The 22,013-nt window shown below is 47.0% G+C and overlaps 1 protein-coding gene and 1 long non-coding RNA gene across 3 annotated transcripts in view; one reads left to right on the top strand and one right to left on the bottom strand.

Moving 5' to 3' along the window:
- Nucleotides 1–22,013, top strand: part of FSTL4 (follistatin like 4) — a 453,162-nt gene that overhangs the window by 197,817 nt on the left and 233,332 nt on the right. For both annotated transcript variants that reach the window (XM_061423485.1, XM_061423484.1), the window contains exon 4: nucleotides 12,385–12,633. In XM_061423485.1, the coding sequence (XP_061279469.1) occupies nucleotides 12,385–12,633 (249 nt within the window). The remainder of the gene's footprint in view (nucleotides 1–12,384; nucleotides 12,634–22,013) is intronic.
- On the bottom strand, nucleotides 2,610–5,440 carry LOC133251264 (uncharacterized). The gene is made up of 2 exons (XR_009737552.1): nucleotides 5,127–5,440; nucleotides 2,610–2,771 (listed from the first exon to the last, which is right to left on the bottom strand). It is a non-coding gene; the product is annotated as an uncharacterized LOC133251264 (long non-coding RNA).

Here is a 22,013-nt window from a genome sequence, read left to right as displayed (position 1 = left end):
TCAAACTACAAAGAAAAACAAAATGATAATAGACAAAAATTCCAGATAATATTTACCTCTGAGTAGAAATGAGGGAATAAAATAGGAGGAATTCAAAACTAATGAAACTTTTTAAAGTGCATTGAAGAGTACATAGTTTATTGTACTGTAATGCTTAGGCTGTGCACAAAGTGTATAAGTATTGTTATATTCACTCATCATTTAATAGGAATAATTTAAACATGTACAGCTACTTTAATTTTGTCTTTTATGTGTTGTGAGAAGTTTCTGATGCTGTTTCATTCCAGGTGGATAGCTAGGCAAAATATAGTGACTATCATTTATCAAATGACTATCATGTTCCCTATGTAGTAGCCACTCTTGTCATACATCGAATTTTCACATACATGGGGATTTATTTCTGGACCCTCTTCTATTTTATTGTCATATCTGCAGTCATTGATTTGTCTATTCCTCAATCATTATCTTATTGATTTGATCATATAGCAGCTTTCTGGTTTGATGTTCTGATATCAGAAAAGTCACATCCCACTTCAGTATTCTTTTTCTTATTTTTCTTGGTTATCTGGGGCCATTTATTCTTCCAAATGAACTTCTTGAGATTATTTTATCCAATTCCCAAAATATTGCATTAAATTTGTAAATTTATGGTAATGTCTTCCCACCCAAGAATGTGAAACGTTTTTGCATTTGTTCAAATCTTATTTTATGACCTTCAATAATATTTTATAGTCTTTTTCATATCAGTCCTATGGCTTTCTTGTTAAATTTATTCATAAATATTTTATGGTCTTATCATTATTATGAGTGGACTATTTTCCCTTTTCTATTTCTAATTATTTTGCTAATGAAGAGGAGAATGATTAATTTTGGCATATTTATCATCTGTCCAACCACCCTCATCATAATTCTCTTAAAATTTTCATATTTTTTCACTAGAACCTCTTGGTTTTCTAAGTATACAGATGCACAATTAGTGAAAAGAGATAATTGTTAGTTGCCTCTTCCAAATTTTTACTAATGTTTCATCTTCTTGTTTTACTACACTTCCTTTTTGAATAAAAATGGTGATGACAAGTACCCCTGTCTGGCTCCTGATCTTTACTTGAAGCAGTGGTTGACCATTTAAAAGGACATATTTAGAAGTTGTCTTCTGTGCCTTTTTTTCCTTAAAGTTTTTATTTAGAATGACTACTATATTTCAGAACTTTTTTTTTTTTCTTCTATTTTTTGCTCTGGGCCTTGAGATATGTACTCTACTTGATCTTGGAAGATTTGAGTCCCAGTGCTGACCATTCTCTTTTTAAATCCCTCTGATTTTCTTTTTGGTTCAAAAATCATGACTCTTGAAAACCCTCCTTGTGCTGTGCTCACTCCTCCTGGAGTTTTGATATCTTGTTGACTGTTGAAGTCATTATCCTTCTCTAGCAGCTCTAATTCTGGTTGTTGTTTTCCCCCTGGAGGCCAGACCCCCTCTTGTGGATGGTTATTGTCCACTGCCTGCTCCCCGGAGCTCAGGTTCAGATGCTGAAATACTTTGCTGGCCCCTACGGAGACATCTGAAGGAAGTCTCTGGCTGTCCATTCAGCGTGTGCACTCCCGGGCTCAGAGCTGCAGCACACCCAGCTGTTCAGGAGGGATAGTTAGCCAGCCTCCCTGGGCCCCCAGGCCCACCTACCAGAGGCCTCAGCAGCTGCTGGGTTCAGGCAAACCAGAGTAGAAATGGAATTATCTATTTGATACTATTACTGAGCTTTGTTTCGATATTATCCAGCATGTATTTTTATGATTGAGAGAGAAAGGGCAGGTCTTTAAGAGGAGAAACTGATACCCTTCTGGTGGTTATTATTGTTGTTTAGTTCCCGAGTCGTATCTGACTCTTGGCAACACCATAGAATGTAGCCAGCTAGGCTCCTCTGGCCCATGGGATTCTCCAGTCGAGAATACTGGAGCAGGTTGCCAATCCCTTCTCCAGGGAATATTCCTGTCCCAGAGATTGAACCTGCATCTCCTGCATTGGCAGGCAGATTCTTTACCATTGTACCACCTGGGAAACCCGCCCTTCTGACTAGAAAGTACTAAATTTTTCTGTGCTAATATCAGATATTTTTGTTGCACTCCATTTCTTGCTTTAAAGGAATAATCAAGAAGTACATATTATTCAGTTTTGTAAGATACACCAATGACAGGTGATCTACCAGGATAATGTGTCGACCTGGGGGCAGCATTTGTACAGCAGGTAAATGGCCCTGGAAGGATTTAACATCCCTTCTGTGTTCATAGGTCTAAAGTGTTAGGAAGCATCCTGGTGGCTCATGCTGAGTGTCTCCACAATAATCCTCAAAATAATTGGAGGCAGCCGAAGGTGTCACGGCCTTGAATCATTAGCTGGTGGAGAAGCAGGAACAAACCCACATAATGAGGTATCAGCGAGAGAGGGGACCCACTGAGAGCAGCAACATCTGCCCCCCTCAGCTGGAAGACGCAGGGACCCCCGAAGACCCAGAGAAAGTGACAAGGGAGCTGAGTACCAGGAGGAAAAATGAGGGCCCTGGTGACAGAGAGTAAGACAGATGTGAACTGGAGAGGCTTTAGGCAATGAACGGAAACCTGGGGATAGGAATGTATTTGGAGGAAGTGCTCTAAAACAAAACCATTTTGTTAAGGAAACTCTCCCAAGGGCAAAAATCCAATTGTGCTTCACATTTTTATGCAGCTTTTCTTCCCAAAAATGTCTTCAAAATAACCCTTCAAAGGCCAGTTGAGATAACCTGGTAGGGCAAATAGAGGCAAAAAGAAAAAAGGAGGGATTATCGTAGTTTTACTACAGCCCAAAGATGTGCATGTTAGAACACAAGCTCTTATAGACATCCTAAATCCAGTCTCAGGGAATTATAGATACCCCCTCATATGGAAACTGGGCTCACATGTGAAAAAGCCTTGCTTTGGCAGAATCCAGACAGAACCCAGTCCAGTCCATTCTCCCACCAAATGCTGTCCAGTTTCTACTCTATTACTTATGTTGCCGTGTCTGTTTCTTTAGAACCATTGATTTCTGGTTACTAAGCCAGCTGTCTTAGGTCTCTGAAGTGTGTTAATAAGATTTGGTCTTTCTTCTGATGTTTTCCTCAGCCCTCTCTGTGCTAGGCCCTGTGCCAAGCTCTCTTCAGCAGAAGTAGAACCTGGTCTTTCCTCTGAAACCAGAGAGACCACTTCATGCCCACCCTGGAGCTCTGAGTAATGGTGGAGATTGGCTACAGTGGCCCTGCTCCAGGGCTTGCTCTACTGTCTGGGGAGCCATGTGAGTGGGGGTCCCCAGTTTCACAGCAAGAAGTGCTGAGCGCCAGCAAACAGCCAGATAAAGATCCAGGCTAGCAGTCTGGGAGCCCCTTTTAAGTGGAGTATGCCTGTGGGAGGCCTCAGGGAGAAAGTTCTAGAAATCATGAGTCAGGTAGCTTCACTGTCATCAATACACTATAGAGGGAGAGATGGCATAACAGTGCAAAAGGTTCCCAGAGGAGAGAGAAACACCAGGACTGACTGAGGAGAGCAGCCGGCTACAGCCACAGGACCGGGGCCCATGTCCAGGCTGCTTTCGAAAGTGTGTTCAGGTCAGAGGCCCTGGGGTGCAGAGTGGAGGCCACAGGCCAGTGCTGCTCACCGTGCCCTGAGAATGTGTGATTTCAGATGCCCCCGAAAGCTGGGCAGACTTAACTTGGGTCAAGCAAGTTTCCAGTGCAGGGGAAGCTTCAAGGGAAGCATTTCCTCAAGATATTATGAAGCGTGCTATTGTGAGTCTGCCTTTTAAAACCAGGCAATACTTGCAGTATAAATTTGTTCCCCTTTTCATTAAGGCAGACCTCCTTAAGACTATAACTAACCTGTCAGTAATTCCAAATGTCTGAATTGAGTGCCTACTATGTGCCAAGCCCTTCACACAAATCAGCTCATGTAATCCTCAAAAAAAAAAAAAAAAAAGATCCTGTAAAGGGCAAAGCATCATTATCCTCGTATTTAAATTAGAGGGAAAAGAGTGGGAAACTTGACTGGGCTCACACAGCTCACAAGGCCAGGAGCCCGGGGCTGGGTCAATGTGAGCTTTAACCTTGAGTTACTTGAAACCCAGATGGGATTTGGGAATCACGTAAGTTCTAGGATGAGTTCACTCACACACGTCCAGCTCCAGCGTGCCCTCACGTTCCCACACACCTCACTTGTCTTTCTCAAGTGAGAGTCCAGCAGAGCTGAGCTCGGTGGTTTGCAGTCTCATTTCCTCCTTCTGGGGTCTTTTGTGAGGCTGGGGGCTCCACAGGAAGGAGACAAGGATGAAATTCCTGGCAGGTGACTCAGATGACATCTGCCACTGTTGTTGACATTGGGAAAATTACCCAGAACTTGGGAATAAGGCCAAGGGAGGGTGGCAAGTCCTCTTGTGTCATACAGGAACATCTTTTAACAGACTCACCCCAAAATGCTACACCATTCTGAACTAGGCAGTTATATCTCTGTTCACCTCATTAGTTTGTGTTCATCAAAGGCCCACACTATGCAGTTACACTTGCAGATTTGTTTCCAGTAAAAATGCAAACTGTTTCTTTCTGGTGGAAAAAATACCCCCCAAAGGGTATGGTGTTCTTGCCCTGTAGGTCATTCCCCAGTTGTACGTCTTTCCTGGCAGCCTTATCCCACCTAATCTCTCCAACACCCGTACCTCCACCAACTCTCCTTTGAACCAGCTTTACCTTCCTGAGGGTCCCTCATAACCGAGTTGAATAAATCTTAAACACTGCTCACTTTGTATCCTCATCAGAGTCCTGTTTTCAGGTTTTAGAGGAGTGTCCTTTGGCACTTACATTCTTCATCCCTGACCGGAAATAGTTACCTCCAGAAACCTTGCCCAGGGAGGTAGGACAGTGTGTAATATCCTAATCTGGGCTTTGGTCTGTTGTAGAATTGGTTAGAATCAAACTCCTCAGGCAGAATTGAGAGCCTGCTGAGGGTTAGAAGTCCTTCTTCCCTCTCTGTGTGCCAGGCATTTCTGGCTTTGACTGATTGGTGTGTTTTGAAGCCAATTTGTCAGACCTTAATTTAGTATCTGTGAGCCACACACAGAACAGTAGCATTACCTTCCAGCGATGGGTAACCATATGTTTCTATTAAGCTTTGGAAGCTGGAACATTGGTCAAGTGTTTCCGAGCTGGTCAAATTTCTTCTTTCATGAAGCACACAGTAGTCTCGGCTTAGGATGCACTGTGTGGTCACTGAGAGGTCATCACGTCTGCCCTGCAGTCACCTTAACAATTTCAGGGGAAAAGGCCAGAGGAGGGGGGTAGGGGGCCACTGAGGCTGAGACATCACAATGGAAGGAGGGGGTTGTGGGCCAGGTGTCCATGCATGATGACGCATGGGCTTGGAATTCTGTGTTCTAAGATCCAAGCGGGACTTCCTCCTGTGACGCTGTGAGCCTATAGCCCTCAGAAAAGTTGCTAAATTGGCCTCCAGGCTGTGTATTCTTGGGATGTGTGAGCAGCAGCGATCCTGCTGGCCAGGAGTGCTGACATCTGTGTGTGTCCTGATGTTGGAGAAGCCCAGACTAGACATCTGAACCCTTCTGGCCTGGGTTCCTTGAGGGAACTCATATTCCTGGCTGAGCTTATTATTCCAAGTCTGAGAGATTTGGGGTGAGACTCATTCAAATCTAGGCTCCACCACCTAAAATCTACTTGCTGTGTGACCATCAGCATGTCACTGCAGGACTCATATTTCCCAGTCTGTAAAGTGGGCAGATGTACATGCCACATTCAGAGTGAGGTCAGTGCATCTACCTTACAGGGCTGTTACGAGGGCTAAGTGAGGATTAGATAAGCTTGTGTAAATATTAGGAATGGTGGCTGGGGTGGGGGGTGAGGGGGCGGGTGTTGGAGGACAGGCCTTTCAACCAGGTGTGGAGCAGGCGGTGCTGAACCCAGGAGAGGGGGCTCCCCTCCAACACTGAGTTCCCACAAACTGACTGAAGCTTTCAGGGAGCCAGAGTCACCCCACTTCCCTGGGGATACAGATGGGCAAACAGCAAATTTGACTCTACAGACTGGTTCTGCCCTGTGAGATCTGCCTGGAAGCAATCCAGGCCTGACCCTGGTGCCGCTCTCTGCTTGTTCTGTACCCTGGGCTCTGGCACCCCAAGTTGCTGTGCTGTCTGGGGCTCTGCCCCTTGACTTTCAGATCTCAGGTCAACTCTCACCTCCTCTCTTCCCTGACCTCCAGATGGAAGCTGGCCCACTGTAGTGCCCTGTTTAACTCCTTCCTGGCCTTTTCTGCAGTCCACATTTGCCTTATATGTGTTCACTTGTTCACATTCTTGTGTGTCTTTCTGTGATATCAGTGAACTGAAGACAGGGTCCCAGTCTGCCTGTGTCCCTGGCATCTAGAATAGGGTCTGTGGCCCATGACAGGTGCTTCATAAATATTCATTGGATGAATGGGTGGATGGAGAGCTGGCTGGCAAGCACTCCTGAAGTGCCCGGTTGTTACCCCCAACTCCACACAGTGTGTAGAAACTGCACTGGCTGTAGACCTGGGTCTCTGCCTGGCTCTCATACAAACGTGAATTCTGCAACTACTTCCAAGGCACTTGGGTGTCTTCTGTAATGATGGATTCAAAGTTTACAGACACCCTGTCTCCAGACCATCTTGGGCATGTCTAAGGTTGAGTTGTCAGGGAAGATGTGGGCAAGTACTGTGACCATTACCCAGCTCCAGCTGATACAGCCCACATCACTGCTCCTCTACACACACTCTTCCAAATGCAAGCCCTCACTCTAGGTCTTTAAAAAACCTGCCCACAGCACAAGATACAGGCTTCAGCCCCCTGCTGGATCCCTATCGATGCACAGAAAGTAACGCATATAATCTGTGTATGCCTATGTCTGCTGACAGGTGGGCCCTTCATCCCTGTACAAATACATTCTGTCTGCAGAAACCAGAGACCACTGCAGTGACAGGCAGGCATTTAGGGCAGGCAGCAGTGAGGCCATCAGCAGGCAGGGCGGCCAGTTCTTGGGACTGCATGTGCTGCCTCTCATCTTCAGTGTCCGCACCCACTCTCCTTGGCCTGTCTTGGGCCCTGCAGAGTGTGAAGCCACTGTTATTGTTGTTCACTCGCTCAGTCGTGTCCAGCTCTTTGTAACCCCATGGACCCCAGCATGCCAGGCTTCCCTGTCCTTCACTATCTCCTGGAGTTTGCTCAAATTCATTTCCATTGAGTCGGTAATGCCATCCAACCATCTTGTCCTCTGTTATCCCCCTTCTCCTCTTGCCCTCAATCTTTCCCAGCATCAGGGTCTTTTGCAGTGAGTCAGCTCTTCGCATCAGGTGGCCAAAGTATTGGAACTTCAATTTCAGCATCAGTCCTTCCAAAGAATGTTCAGGGTTGATTTCTTTTCAGATTGACTGGTTTGATCTCCTTGCAGTCCAAGGGACTCTCAAGAGTCTTCTCCAGCATCACAGTTCGAAGGCATCAATTCTTCGGTACTGTCACACAAGTGTATGTTCCTCGGTTCTTTGTCTCGTCACAACAAAGATTTGGAGCGACGGACATTAAAGCCCTCGGTGCATCACAGCTCTCGGGTCTTGGACAAACCGTGCTACAGCTCTTAGGCAAATCAGAGTTATAGCTCTATTTTATTTAGAAGATAGCAGGGGAAAGGCGGGGGGAGAGAGGAGAGAGGAGAAGAGAGAGAGAGGAGAAGAGAGAGAGAGAGAGAAGAGAGAGAGAGAGAGAGAGAGAAGAGAGAGAGAGAGAGAGAGAGAAGAGAAGAGAGAGAGAGAGAGAGAGAGAGAAGAGAGAGAAGAGAGAGAAGAGAGAGAGAGAGAAGAGAAGAGAGAAGAGGAGAGAGAAGAGAGAAGAGAGAGAGAGATGAGAAGAGAGAGAGAGAAGAGAGAAGAGAGAGAGAGAAAAGGAAGAGAGAAGAGAGAGAGAGAAAAGGAAGAGAGAAGAGAGAGAGAGAAGAGAGAGAGGAGAGAGAGAGAGAGAGACAGAAGAGAAGAGAGAAAGAAAGAGAGAGAGAAAGAGAAGAGAGGAGAGAAGAGAGAGAGAGAGAGAGAGAAGAGGAGAGAAGAGAGAGAGAAGAGAGAAAAGAGAGAGAAGAGAGAGAGAACAGAGAAGAGAGAGAGAGAGAAGAGCGCACGCACATGGGAGAGAGAGTCCGTGAGAAAGCGCTTTGGCTCCTCCTCTTACATTTTTTTCCTCCACTTGGGCCTGCCCTATGCAAATTGGGCTTAGCCAGGAGTGCTGTTTGTTCTGCCTGAAGTCTTCACTCTGGTCCTCGGACCTTCCTTTGACCTTCCTTGTCTTAGCCACCGCCATTTTGGACTCCTTTTCCCTATTCTACCTACCTAACAGTACTCAGCCTTTTTTCTTTTTCTTTTTTACTGTCCAGCTGTCACATCTGTACATGACTCGTGATTCTGCAGCCACCATAGAACCATGCCATCACCTCACTAGGGCTTTGTGGTGGCATGTGGCCAGGTAGTGGGGATTTCAGCTCCAGCCCTTCCCCAGGGGACTGAGGCAGTACTGCTCATAGAGAGACGGAGAATGACCGCCACAGGCCGTGTGAGGGGAGGGGCTTCCTCAGCAGGCGAGCCGAGGCTGAGTTCTCAGACGGAACACCGCACCGGGCAAATGTACCTGAAGGCACTGAGCATCCCAGAGTGGAACACTAAGGGGTTTCCCCCCTGTGCTATTCAGGCCATATCCTGCTCGGAGAGGTTGCCTGCTCATTAGTGTGCCTTGTGCAAGGAACCAGTTGAGACTGAGTCAGAGTTTGGAAGCAAAAGAGCCGAATTGTCTGTGCTCTGCCCTGCGGTCAATGGTGACAAAACAAGAAACGCTTCCTGCTCCCGGTGAATGGGGAAGGCTTGCTCCCTCTGATCCCTCTCTTGGGGTTGGGTGGCTTGTCTGACCACTGCTATCCTCCACTGCCTCCACCCATGCCCTGAGGTAGCAGTTCCGGGTCTGGGGCAGTCACGTGGAGAATCCTCATTTGAATTGCAGAGGGAGACTTTAGCACTGACTGGTTACAGATGGACTTGTTTCTTCTGCCACCATAACTTTCATGTAACAATTCCCATGTCTGACTGTGTTCAGTAAATTTAATTAGTGTTGAAAAGCACTTATTTGGTGAGATGATCGGTTTCTAACCTGGGTAAATGACTTTCTTTATGACTATAAATTAAGCGCATTATATCTTTTCCAGGCATCATGGTCATACCCATAAATACTGTAGGCAGTTGCTGGCAGTCTCACTTGGTTACCTTTCCCATTACTGGTTTATCATCGTCCTGGTAGGAGTGGGGAATTCATTCTGTTTTAATAACAAGGAGGAAGTGGCGACAAGGGACTCGTTTCTGAAACCACACTTGGCGGGTGTCTCGGTGGCAGGGCCGGGGCCCCTGTACCCCCATGCACAACGTTCTCAGCTCTTTGTGGGCTTGCCGGCCACAGACTGGGAAGGGCAGTGCAGGGCTTTCAAGCGACTTTTGTCCTCGTTGCAGATCATTAGAAATCACATATGTGCCAACAGCCCATTTCCATGTTGGAGAGAACCTGAGTGTCTTGGCAGCTTGGATGAGCACAGGTCGGCACGAGTGTTTTCTTGATACTGGCCCCTCAGAGCGCAGCTTGGTAGAGGCCCCCAGAGCCACACTGGCAGGATGATCAGACCTGGGCAGTGCAGTGCTGCTTGCTCCTCAGAGGCGCTGGCTGCAGCCTGGGCTGTGGGCATCTCAGAGGGCCAAGGTCAGGTAGAGGGGACTCTCCCCGTGCCTGCCCATGCGAACTGGCCCTTCCTTTGATGTTTGCACTGGACTAGGTGGTCTCTGAAGGGCCTTCCTGCTCTGCCCTCCTGGTTCCAGCCCCCTGTATCCCAGCAAAGGCCCATCTCTACACACAGTGGCTTCCCCTTCGTACTGTCATCCCTCCAGCTCCCCTCTTGGAGAAAGCAAGAGAGATACACCCCTGAGCAGATCGCTGCATATGGTCCCCCTCTACCCTCCCAGCCCAGCCTCTAGCCTGGGGGTTAAACAGAGTTAGGGAGGACAGCTTTGAAAACTATTGTGTTTCACAAATCCTGAGTCAATGATGGGGGCAAGGGCAAGAAGATAAAGGCTCTGTACCCTGGGCATCTCCTGAGGCCAGAGAATCAGGCAGGCCGTCCTGGGCTCAGAGGATTCAGAGAGGGGCACTCCGACTGGAAGGGGCAGCCGAAATGGGCCCCAGGGGTACACTGAGGCTGAGGTACCCAGAGAGAGGGCATAGCCTGTCTCCGTGGGCAGCCCAGCCAGGGCAAAGCCCCCAAAGCAGGCACTGTGAGACCAGAGGCTCAGAAAGCTGGGCTCAGTGTCTTAAATGGAGCCACTAGTGGGTGTCCTTCACATCACACGGGAAAGTTGATGAAAATAGTAATACAAAGGCAGCATTGTCTTGGAAAGAAACAAAGGCTGATATTTTCAGAGCCTGTTAGTTTCTTCTAGTAGCCGCCAGCACTTCCCCGGGTAACCCAGGAGAATTTTGCTAATCAAACACGCTCAGTGGCAAAGCAGCCATAGACACTGTGGGTGGGGGGCCTCCAGCCCAGAGCCTCCCACTGTCGAGCCAGCACCCCGGCTTCCTCTGCCCATCAGCCTTGCCAGCAGGGCGAGCAGGGGCCCATGAATGCCCCTGAGTCTTTGCAGTGACACGCCAACAATTAGCAAAGTGGATAAAGGAGATTCACACGCCCACTTAGGATCTGTACTTTTATACTGCTAAGAGATATTTTGACCTTCTAGCTTATTATGATTCAAGAAAAAGTCAATATTTCTTAGCTTGCCAAGGCTGGAAGAATTTAAATGAGTTATTGAATCAAGCAGTTAATCTACTGATAACTGATTTTTTTCCTTTCAAATCTATAATGATGAAAAGCAGACTTAACCAAAAACAAGTTTTGCTTTTTTTTCCTTAGGCATTTTAATCCCATAGAGTAGGAGTTGAGGCTGAAAGTTCAGTCTTGACTGTCAGGGCCATTCTGTCTTGCCAATATTTTGAAGAAAATTTAATTAAAACTTAAAAGCAAAGACTTCTGTGGCTGTAAAATCTGTATACATGTTTCAATTATTTGTGTTTTGATATCCTTTTATAATTCTCAGTTTCCTATCCGTTGCCATTAATGCCACGTGGCCATAATCCAGTTTTCTGGGCTCCTGAGGAATGTCCCGTAGGTGATGGATGCTTGCTTAAGCGTCCACGTAAGTGAGCCTTTTCAGCAAGAAACCACTCTGCCCCACTGCTCTGGTGTGTGAGCTCGGGACACCACTGCCTGAGATCATCATGGGTGTGTGTTGGGTACAGGAGACACACAGCAGCACGGCAGCTGCTGTTTCCATGATCTCAGCCCTCCTGCCCATGGACATAGGCTGTGCTATTATGCCAGAAGGACTGTTGTTATTGCTAGTCACTCAGTCGTGTCTGACTCTTTGCTACCCCATGGACTGTAGCCCGCCAGGCTCTTCTGTCCATGGAATTCTCCAGGCAAGAATATTGGAGTGGGTAGCTGTTCCCTCCTCCAGGGAGTCTTCCCAACCCAGGGGTTGAACCCAGGTCTCCCACATTGCAGGCAGATTCTTTACCTTCTGAGCCTCCAGGGAAGGGCTGAGCAGTGGAGTGCCAGTGCTACCCCTGCTCCTGTGTCTTGGAGAACCATACTCTTTCCAGAGGAAATGGTCATCCTCTGACCTCCCTGCCTTGGCTGCCCCCATTCCTAAACACTTAGAGAACCACTTTCTCCTTACTCCACTGTTACTAGTCTCCACCATGGCTCCCCAGTGCCTAACGTATCAGACTGAAGTTCCACTTGGCTCTCTGCATCTAGCAAGACAGACCCACATCTTGCTACCCCTTACTTCCCACCCCCACTCTTGCACAAAACCCCTGCTCATGCCAGGTCTCCTCCCTAAGGCAGGCAAATGCTAGCTGCATGGTGGTTACAGGAACCTTGGCTCAAGCCCCCATCCCTTGGCAAGCCCTCCGCCTCTCAGTCAGCAGGGTCCATTGGTACCTTACCACCTCCGCATGGCCCTCTGTTGACTCCTCCCTCCCAGGACGGGCAGGGGTTGTGTCTGAGATGCTTGGTGGGAGCCAGACATAAAACCTGGGCTCTACATGACAGGGCATTGCTTGTAGCACTCCTGTCCACCACCCATTGGAGGGGCAGGGGCTCCATGGGGCAGCTGAGCCCCGATGCCTTGGCTTCACAGACTCTGGCCAACACAGCCTGAGAGAGCCATGCAGGTGGCCCATGCCCGCGAGTGCTGGCGGCTGACCCTCTGTGTTTGTGTGCCTCGCAGGACTTTCCAGCCACGACGAGCTGCCAGCCTCCTGCGGGAAGAAGTTGTGCGGCCGCGGGAGCAGGTGTATGCTCAACAGGGAGACAGGGGAGCCCGAGTGCCGATGCCTGGAGGCCTGCCGGCCCAGCTATGTGCCCGTGTGTGGCTCAGACGGGAGGGTTTACGAAAACCACTGTGAGCTCCACCGTGCTGCCTGCCTGCTGGGGAAGAAGATCGTCATGGTCCGCAACAAGGACTGCTTCCTTAAAGGTAGGAAGATGGCTCTGTGCCTTTGTGCTTGTGGGTTTTATCATAGATCCTCTAATGCCTTTCTGGCAAATGACCTGGGTGCTGAGTCTACAGGTTAAATGTGTTTTTAAAAAATAGAGAAAGAGGAAGATTGGAGCCTTAAAAGCAGTAGCAGTGTTTCAGTGCTGCATGTGCATTTGCGTCCACCTCCAGAGGCCCCTGCCCTTGAGGAAGGGCCTGGGAGAGCAGAACCAGAGGGCCCAGGAAGTCTGGGCTGGTGCAGAGCCCATGTCCATAGCGTCCAGGCTAAAAGACACTGCCCAGGTCTCTCTCACAGGGTGGGTCCTGCCAGGTGGTGGCAGGGAGCACACTGACCCCTCTGGACTATGTCTCATGAATCAGAAGGTCACTCTGTGCATAGAAAGTAGTCAGATGGGCCCCTCCCCACCCCAGGACAGAGGTTCCCAGCATGGCAGTCACTCCAACTCTGGCCTAGAGTGGTTGTCTGGCCTGTCTAGAGCACCTCAGAGCAAGTTAAGGAAGGTCCTGCATGGACGTCAGACCATCTCCATGGAGGAGGGGGCCAAAGTGTTCATGCCCTGTCCTTGAGTGAGAAGAGCAGTGCCAGCTCCTGGCAGAGGGTAAGAGCCTCAGGGGCAAGGCCTGTGGCTCTTCTTACATGAATATCATCTTAGTAACATGTGGCTCAAGGCCTTGTTGACACCAAGAAGGTGTCAACAGCTCACAGATGTTCCAAGACACGAGAGTTAGGCCACAAATTTCTGTGTCTGTGTGGCTGCGATGAATGGTGCATGTCAGAGGCTGTAGAAATGTTTGCGATGCTGAGCCCAAATGGTCACACATGTATAATCTAGGTGATGTGAGACAGCAGAAGCAGCTTGTGTGCACGTGGGAATGGGTCCTCTGGCCTGAGCTATGGGATCTTGGAGGTGGGGGGCCCACGTGGGCCTGCGTGAGGTCCCAGACCTGCTGTGGGGCAGGGCCGGGAGGGGAGGAGAAAGCTGGGATGGAGCCCTGCTGCCACTGAGTGCCTGTGACACTGACAGAGAGGGACTTCTGTGTGGCCACAGCTGGGGGCCTGGCCTTCAGGAGGAAAGGGCCAAGCTCAGGCCTCACTCTCCTAGGCATCAGGTCTGTGTGGCAGGAGGAGTCACGATGCAGGAGCCCAAGTCTATGGGCCTCCTGTAACCCTAGAGAAGGTAGCTTTTCCTCCTCGCCCACAGGCCCTGGCAGGGGTTCCTGGAGCAGGTGGGTCTCTGGACTGTTGAGTTTATCCTGTGATGGGAAGAGTCTTGGACCCTTTCATGGGTGTGCTTGTGACATGAATGCTGGGGCACTTCAGAAATCATGAGGCCCAATATGGAAATCAAAACAAAACAAGCACAAGAAAAATGTCCGAGGCCTGGAAGCCCTGCCCAGTCCAGGCCTGCCTGTGCCGTGGCAGCCGTGAGCACTAACACACTTGGCCACTTGCTCCAGCTTTATTGGTCATGTTGCATGTTATAGACTGACGTTCCATTCTCCAGTTTCCAGTATTCCCCCAGACTGCACCTTTCTAAAGGTTTATATTTCTACATCAGAGTGTGCATGGCCTCCCTCACCATCTGTTATTCAAACAGCATTTCTCATTTCACGCGAGGGAAAGTCAACCACCACAGAACCTGCCGTGATGAGGGGTGACGGGAGCGTTGAGAAGGGGCGAGCAGATTAGGTCTCGGTTCTGCTTCACACTGATTGAATTTATCCACCGAATCCTTCTGATTCAATGGGGTTTTCACTGATGTTGTGAAATCCCACCCACTCACCGTGGCAGCGCCGATCTCCAAACCACCCTTTTTCAATGGAGAGAGGTGCCTGCAAGGTTCCAGAGGGACCTGGGTTTGCAGGCCAGCTGTGCGACCTTGAGTGCATGACTCCGCCTCTCTAGGCCTTTTGCCCAGCTGTTAAAAGGGGCTGCTAGCAGTTTCCACCTGCTCTGTGGAGAAAAGTAAATAAGATGCAGCACAGAAACCACTTAGCATGGGCCAGGTACATTACACATGTAGGGTATTAATGACACCTGTTGTCATCATTTATCTAATTCATGGTGGCCTCAGGCCTGGAGCAGGGAGACGCACAAGCTGTGAGGGAGATGCAGAAGCAGGAACAAGGACTCCTGCCTGGACAGTCTTGGGCTTGGACAGCTTGCTGGTAGATGGAGAGTGGAGGTGGGAGGTGCTGAGAGTCAAGCTATCCTGGAGATGTCCACCTGCAGCTAGGGTTCCCCTGTCTACAGACCTCATCCCCTGGCTCTGAATCCCACAGAGAAGCCTTCACTGCCTCTGGTTCAGCATCAGCTCCAGTCCCAGGAGGCAGGAGGGCCAGCCGGCTTCTCCTCCCCTAGTGTTTCCATAGGGAATGCCCAGCAAGCAGTTCATTGACCCCAGGGTCCCAGTGGCCATGGAGGAAGGCAAGCCCTAGGAGGGTGCTTTTGGGGAGAAACTTCATCTTTGCCAGAACCCTGGCTTTCACAGGGAGCAGGAGGTAATGGATGGACAGAGTGCTAGAGGGAGGCAGGATGGGATTCTTGGGGGAAAGAAGGGTGGGTATAAAGGATAGCTTCCTACAGTCCTCACCCCAAGATGGCAGCAGAGTGTGTAATGCTGTCTTGAGCTCCAAGGATGACAATTTGTCTCTGTCCCAAATGTCCAGGGAGTTATTGGTTCAGGAAACTTGAAAATGCCTTTCTACCTGTCCGAACAAAAATTCTAAAATCCTTCATGTTTCATTCTCTTTCCCCATCAGACTTTACAAAGAGAAGTTACAACTTCATTCTCTGGGGCTTTCTCTACCCCCAGAAGTCACTATATTAGGATGGTCCTTATGGGGTTGGGGTGTGTGGAGCAAAGGGGATGTGGGCTTCCAGGCCGGGCCACTGCAGTTCAGAGCAGTCGCTCTGCCACCAGAGCCCTTCCCTGCACCCTTGTTGGGGGGGGGTGTCTTCTTGGGGGTACCACCTGGGGTCACAGGGTGCTTACTGCTGTGCAAGGAAGGAGCGGCTGCATTCAAAGACCGCGTACAAGAAAACTTGTGGTAACACATTCTAGTTGCTATGGCAATGGAATACTGTGTGAATACAGAATGAGATACATCATTTAGGGATCATTCACTGGTGAGAAAATCAAAATTGAACTCTGCAGCCTTGTCTCAGAGGTCATTGGCAGCTTCCATACCAGCTCTCCTGACATCCGAAAAGTCAGGGGGATGAAGGAGATGGAATACTGTCTCTCTCCTTGGGGCAGAATTAGTCACATTTGTCCTCCGCACCAAAACACCAAGATAGTGGGTAGATTTCTCTGTACCTTTAACTTCTTCTAGAGTTTGTGTCTCAAGTTATCTTGTGACATGGCATTCCTTATTGTGTACTAGTTGGCACTTTTAAAATGATTTTCCTGACTCAGCTCTGAGTTCACGCTTTATCTCCTATGGTGTTGGAGAAGAGGAGCTTGCCTCTCAGCCATCACTCAGCACGCCAGGCTTGTATTATTTCAGATGATACAATGTCATAGTTAGGCAGTTTTCCAAACAAACCATGAAATTATGGAAGAAAGGAGCCTGTTAGAGGTTCAGTTCTGAACAGACCCTTAAGCTTCCTCATCCCGCATGGCATTTGTAAGTGCACAAGTGCGCCTTGGTGCTTCAGAGGGGAATTCCCAGACTCTTGAAATCAGAGGAAATAATTGCCTCTTATTTTGAAAGTTAAACATACAATAGGCTCACTAGCAAACCTTTTTTTTTTTCCCCTGAAGGAATAAAAACTCAACCTTCTGTTACAAGTTAGCAGAGCAGATACAACTTGTTGCCAAAGACTTCTTTTCTTCTTTTGGGTATTTAGACGTTGTTGTTACTTTAGCATCTTATAGCTTTAGGAATATAAATTGAGTCCCATGCCTCCAGGGCATTTTCCCACTTCCAAGTCTCTTCTGCCCTGCCCAGGGAGAGATACTCTCATTCCCAGCTGTGTTGGCCCAGCCTCAGGCAGACTCTCAGCTTCCCCAGGTGTGGGGACAGCAGGCACAGGGCTATGGTGGGGGCAGACATCCTAGGGATTTGGTTTCACTCTGCTGGAGTGGTCCCTACACCAGGGAAATGCTGGGGCCTGAGGAAGCATCATGGGGAGGCCCGCACTGAGGGGGCAGGTGGCACAGGCCTGGAGGCATCACCTTGAGGCCAGCCATGGGACCGTTCCTCGCTGCCCTGGAGAAGACACAGAAGTTCTCTCTGTCTCACTTACTATGTTTGTAAGACGGGGTGATGATAATGCCTACCTCATAGACTGTCGTGAGCATAAAATGAGCAGGGCTAGGCACATCGTCATGCGTGCTCTTCTCTAAGCAGTATCAACATCACTCAGGATAATGGTGACATCATGGCAAACATCGGGGCACAGTCAAGGGACAGAAGCAGGAGGCTCTAAGAGCCCTGCTCACGTGTGATTAAACTCGATATGGGCTTAGAAGTCAAGGGTGTGGGAGGAGGAGCCAAGATGGCGGAGGAGTAGGACGGGGAGAACACTTTCTCCCCCACAAATTCATCAAAAGAGCATTTAAACGTCGAGTAAATTCCACAAAACAACTTCTGAATGCCGGCAGAGGACATCAGGCACCCAGAAAAGCAACCCAACTCTTCGAAAGGAGGTAGGAAAAAATATTAAAAACAAAAAAAAGAGAGACAAAAGAGGGAGGGACGGAGTTCCGTCCTGGGAAGGGAATCTTAAAAAGAGAGAAGTTTCCAAACATCAGGAAACCTTCTCACTGCCGAATCTGTGCCGAGCTTTGGAAGCACAGAGGGCAACATAACAGGGAGAAAAAATAAACAATTTAAAACTCGCAGATTGCGAGCCCTACGGTAACTCCCCCAGCAGAGAAGCAGCGCAGACGCCTGCATCCGCCATTAGCAAACCGGGGCTGGGCAGGGAGGCGCGGCGTGGTCTGCATCGCTGAGAGTAAGAATCTGGCCTGAATACCCTGAGCGCTATCTGAGCGAAATAATTTGGGCTAGCAAACCAGACTGTGGGATACCTACCACGCGAAAAGCCAGCCCTAACCTAAGACCGCCAGGCCCGCGCACGGAACAAAGGACTGAACAGAGATAGCCGGCTGCAGACCTTCCCCCTCCGGTGACAGGCAGCCAGAGCCCGAAGGGGGCAATCGCAGCCCCAGAGAGACATTATCTATAAAATTGTAAGCAGGCTTCTTTGCTAACTAAAACTTCTTGGGGGTCTGGACGGTCAACATCTGCCTGAGAAGGTGTGCCGGTTTTACATCCAGATAACCGAGTGGCGGGGAGGCGATAAGTCGCAGCATTGGCGCTCGCCTGGGAAGAGCAAATTGGCGCTCGGACCTGGGAAGAGCACAAAACGCAGGCCCAACTGAGTCTGCGCCTCTGAGGACTACCCGAGTGCCTGAACCTGAGCGGCTTGGACCTGGGAGGTGCATGCAGCCCAGGGCCAGCCTCGGATTGTTCCAGGCGGAACAACCTAGAGTCCGAGCAGTGTGGACAGGGAGGCTACACGCGCCGTGAGCAGGGGCAGACCCAGGGTGGCTGAGGCACTGCGAGCCCACGCCAGTGTTATTTGTTTGCAGCATCCCTCCCTCCCTCCCCACAGCGCGACTGAACAAGTAAGCCTAAAAAAAAAAAAAAAAGTATCCTCCACCGTGCCCTTTGAGTCAGGGCGGAAACCAGATACTGAAGAGACTAGCAAACAGAAGAAGATATAACAGAGGGAAACGCCTTGGAAGCTACAGGCAATAGATCAAAACCCTGTGGTTACTACGGACTACATAGGAAGGGGCCTATAGATCTTGAGAAATATAAATCTGACCAAGGAACTAGCCAAAAATGAACTGAACCCACAACACCCACAAAAAAAACAAAAAAGTCCTAGATATATTTTTATTATTTTTACGATCATTCTTTCTTTTTTTTTAAATTAAAAAAAAATTTTTAAGTCCTCTATTGTTCCTTTAATTTTCACTTTTATAACCTATTACTTTGCAAAAAAAAAAAAAAGACCCTATTTTTTTCTTCTTCAGCAAACTTCATATATATATATTTTATAATTTTTGACCTTGTTTTTTTTGTTTGTTTTTGTTTTTTTCTTCTTTTCTTTAACATTGTATTTTTGAAATTCCAAACTCTACTCTAGATTTTTAATTTTCGCTTTTTGGTATATGTTATCAATTTTGTACCTATAGTTTTTTTTTATATAATTTCTGTGACTTTTTTTTTCTTCTTCTTCTTCTTCTCTGTTTCTTTCTCTTCTTCTTTTATATAACATTGTATATCTGAAATTCCAAACTTTACTCTAGATTTTTAATTTATGCTTTTTGGTATTTGATATCAATTTTGTACCTGTATTTTCTTTATAATTTTTGTGACATTGTTCGTATTTGTTTGTTTGTTTTCTCTCTTTATTTTTCTTCTTCTTCTTTTTTTTTTTTTAACATTGTATTTTTGAAATTCCAAACTCTACTCTAGATTTTTAATTTTTGCTTTCTGGTATTAGTTATCAATTTTGTACCTGTACTTTCTTTATAATTTTCGCGACCTTGTTTGTTTTTGTTTGTTCGTTTTTTCTCTCTTTCTTTTCCTTCTTCTTTTCTTTAACATCGTATTTTTGAAATTCCAAACTCTACTCTAGATTTTTAATTTTCGCTTTCTGGTATTAGTTATCAATTTTGTACCTGTACTTTCTTTATAATTTTCGCGACCTTGTTTGTTTTCGTTTGTTCGTTCTTTCTCTCTTTCTTTTCCTTCTTCTTTTCTTTAACATCGTATTTTTGAAATTCCAAACTCTACTCTAGATTTTTAATTTTTGCTTTTATGTATTTGTTACCAATTTTGTACCTTTAAGGACCCAATCTTCAGGACCCATTTTTCACTAGGGAGTGAGATTACTGGCTTGACTGCTCTCTCTCCCTTTGGACCCTCCTTTTTCTCCACCAGGTCGCCTGTGTCTCCTCCCTAACCCCTCTCTACTCTACCCAACTCTGTGAATTTCTGTGTGTTCCAGACGGTGGAGAACACTTAGGGAACTGATTACTGGCTGGATCTGTCTCCCTCCTTTTCATTCCCCCTTTTTATCCTTCTGGCCACCTCTGTTACCTTCCTCCTTCTTCTCTTCTCTGTATAACCCCGTGAACATCTCTGAGTGGTCCAGTTGTGGAGTGCACATAAGGCAGTGACTACTGGCTAGCCCACTCTCTCCACTATTGATTCACCTCATCTCATTTGGGTCACCTCTAACTCCCTCCTCCCTCTTCTCTTCTCTATGTAACCCTGTGAACCTCTCTGAGTGACCCTCACTGTAGAGAAACTTATCATCTTTAATGTAGATGTTTTATCAATGGTGCTGTATAGAAGGAGAAGTTTTGAAACTACTGTAAAAATAAGACCGATAATCGGAAGCAGGAGACTTAAGTCCAAACCCTGACTCCAGGGAACTCCTGACTCCAAGGAACATTCATTCACAGGAGCTCATCAAATGCCTCCATACCGACACTGAAACCAAGCACCACACAAGGGCCAATAAGTTCCAGGGCAAGACATACCAAGCAAATTCTCCAGCAACAAAGGAACACAGCCCTGAGCTTCAAGATACAGGCTGCCCAAAGTCACCCCAAAACTATAGACATCTCATAACTCATTGCTGGACATTTCATTGCACTCCAGAGAGAAGAAATACAGCTCCACCCACCAGAACACCGACACAAGCTTCCCTAACCAGGAAACCTTGACAAGCCACCTGTACAAACCCACACACAGCGAGGAAACACCACAATAAAGAGAACTCCACAAACTGCCAGAATACAGAAAGGACACCCCAAACTCAGCAATTTAAACAAGATGAAGAGACAGAGGAATACTCAGCAGATAAAGGAACAGGATAAATGCCCACCAAACCAAACAAAAGAGGAAGAGATAGGGAATCTACCTGATAAAGAATTCCGAATAATGATAGTGAAATTGATCCAAAATCTTGAAACTAAAATGGAATCACAGATAAATAGCCTGGAGACAAGGATTGAGAAGATGCAAGAAAGGTTTAACAAGGACCTAGAAGAAATAAAAAAGAGTCAATATATAATGAATAATGCAATAAGTGAAATTAAAAACACTCTGGAGGCAACAAATAGTAGAATAACAGAGGCAGAAGACAGGATTAGTGAATTAGAAGATAGAATGGTAGAAATAAATGAATCAGAGAGGATACAAGAAAAACAAATTAAAAGAAATGAGGACAATCTCAGAGACCTCCAGGACAATATTAAACGCTACAACATTCGAATCATAGGGGTTCCAGAAGAAGAAGACAAAAAGAAAGACCATGAGAAAATACTTGAGGAGATAATAGTGGAAAACTTCCCTAAAATGGGGAAGGAAATAATCACCCAAGTCCAAGAAACCCAGAGAGTACCAAACAGGATAAACCCAAGGAGAAACACCCCAAGACACATATTAACCAAATTAACAAAGATCAAACACAAAGAACAAATATTAAAAGCAGCAAGGGAAAAACAACAAATAACACACAAGGGAATTCCCATAAGGATAACAGCTGATCTTTCAATAGAAACTCTTCAAGCCAGGAGGGAATGGCAAGACATACTTAAAATGATGAAAGAAAATAACCTACAGCCCAGATTATTGTACCCAGCAAGGATCTCATTCAAGTATGAAGGAGAAATCAAAAGCTTTTCAGACAAGCAAAAGCTGAGAGAATTCTGCACTACCAAACCAGCTCTCCAACAAATACTAAAGGATATTCTCTAGACAGGAAACACAAAAACGGTGTATAAACTCAAACCCAAAACAATAAAGTAAATGGCAACGGGAACATACTTATCAGTAATTACCTTAAACGTAAATGGGTTGAATGCCCCAACCAAAAGACAAAGACTGGCTGAATGGATACAAAAACAAGACCCCTACATATGTTGTCTACAAGAGACCCACCTCAAAACAGGGGACACATACAGACTGAAAGTGAAGGGCTGGAAAAAGATTTTCCATGCAAATAGGGACCAAAAGAAAGCAGGAGTAGCAATACTCATATCAGATAAAATAGACTTTAAAACAAAGGCTGTGAAAAGAGACAAAGAAGGTCACTACATAATGATCAAAGGATCAATCCAAGAAGAAGATATAACAATTATAAATATATATGCACCCAACACGGGAGCACCACAGTACGTAAGACAAATGCTAACAAGTACGAAAGGAGAAATTAACAATAACACAATAATAGTGGGAGACTTTAATACCCCACTTACACCTATGGATAGATCAACTAAACAGAAAATTAACAAGGAAACACAAACTTTAAACGATACAATAGA

The sequence above is a fragment of the Bos javanicus genome, chromosome 7 (genome assembly GCF_032452875.1).
Source record: "Bos javanicus breed banteng chromosome 7, ARS-OSU_banteng_1.0, whole genome shotgun sequence".
Taxonomy (NCBI): domain Eukaryota; kingdom Metazoa; phylum Chordata; class Mammalia; order Artiodactyla; family Bovidae; genus Bos; species Bos javanicus.
The sequence above is the reverse complement of the archived record's forward strand: the minus strand, read 5'-3'. Positions and strand labels throughout refer to the sequence as shown.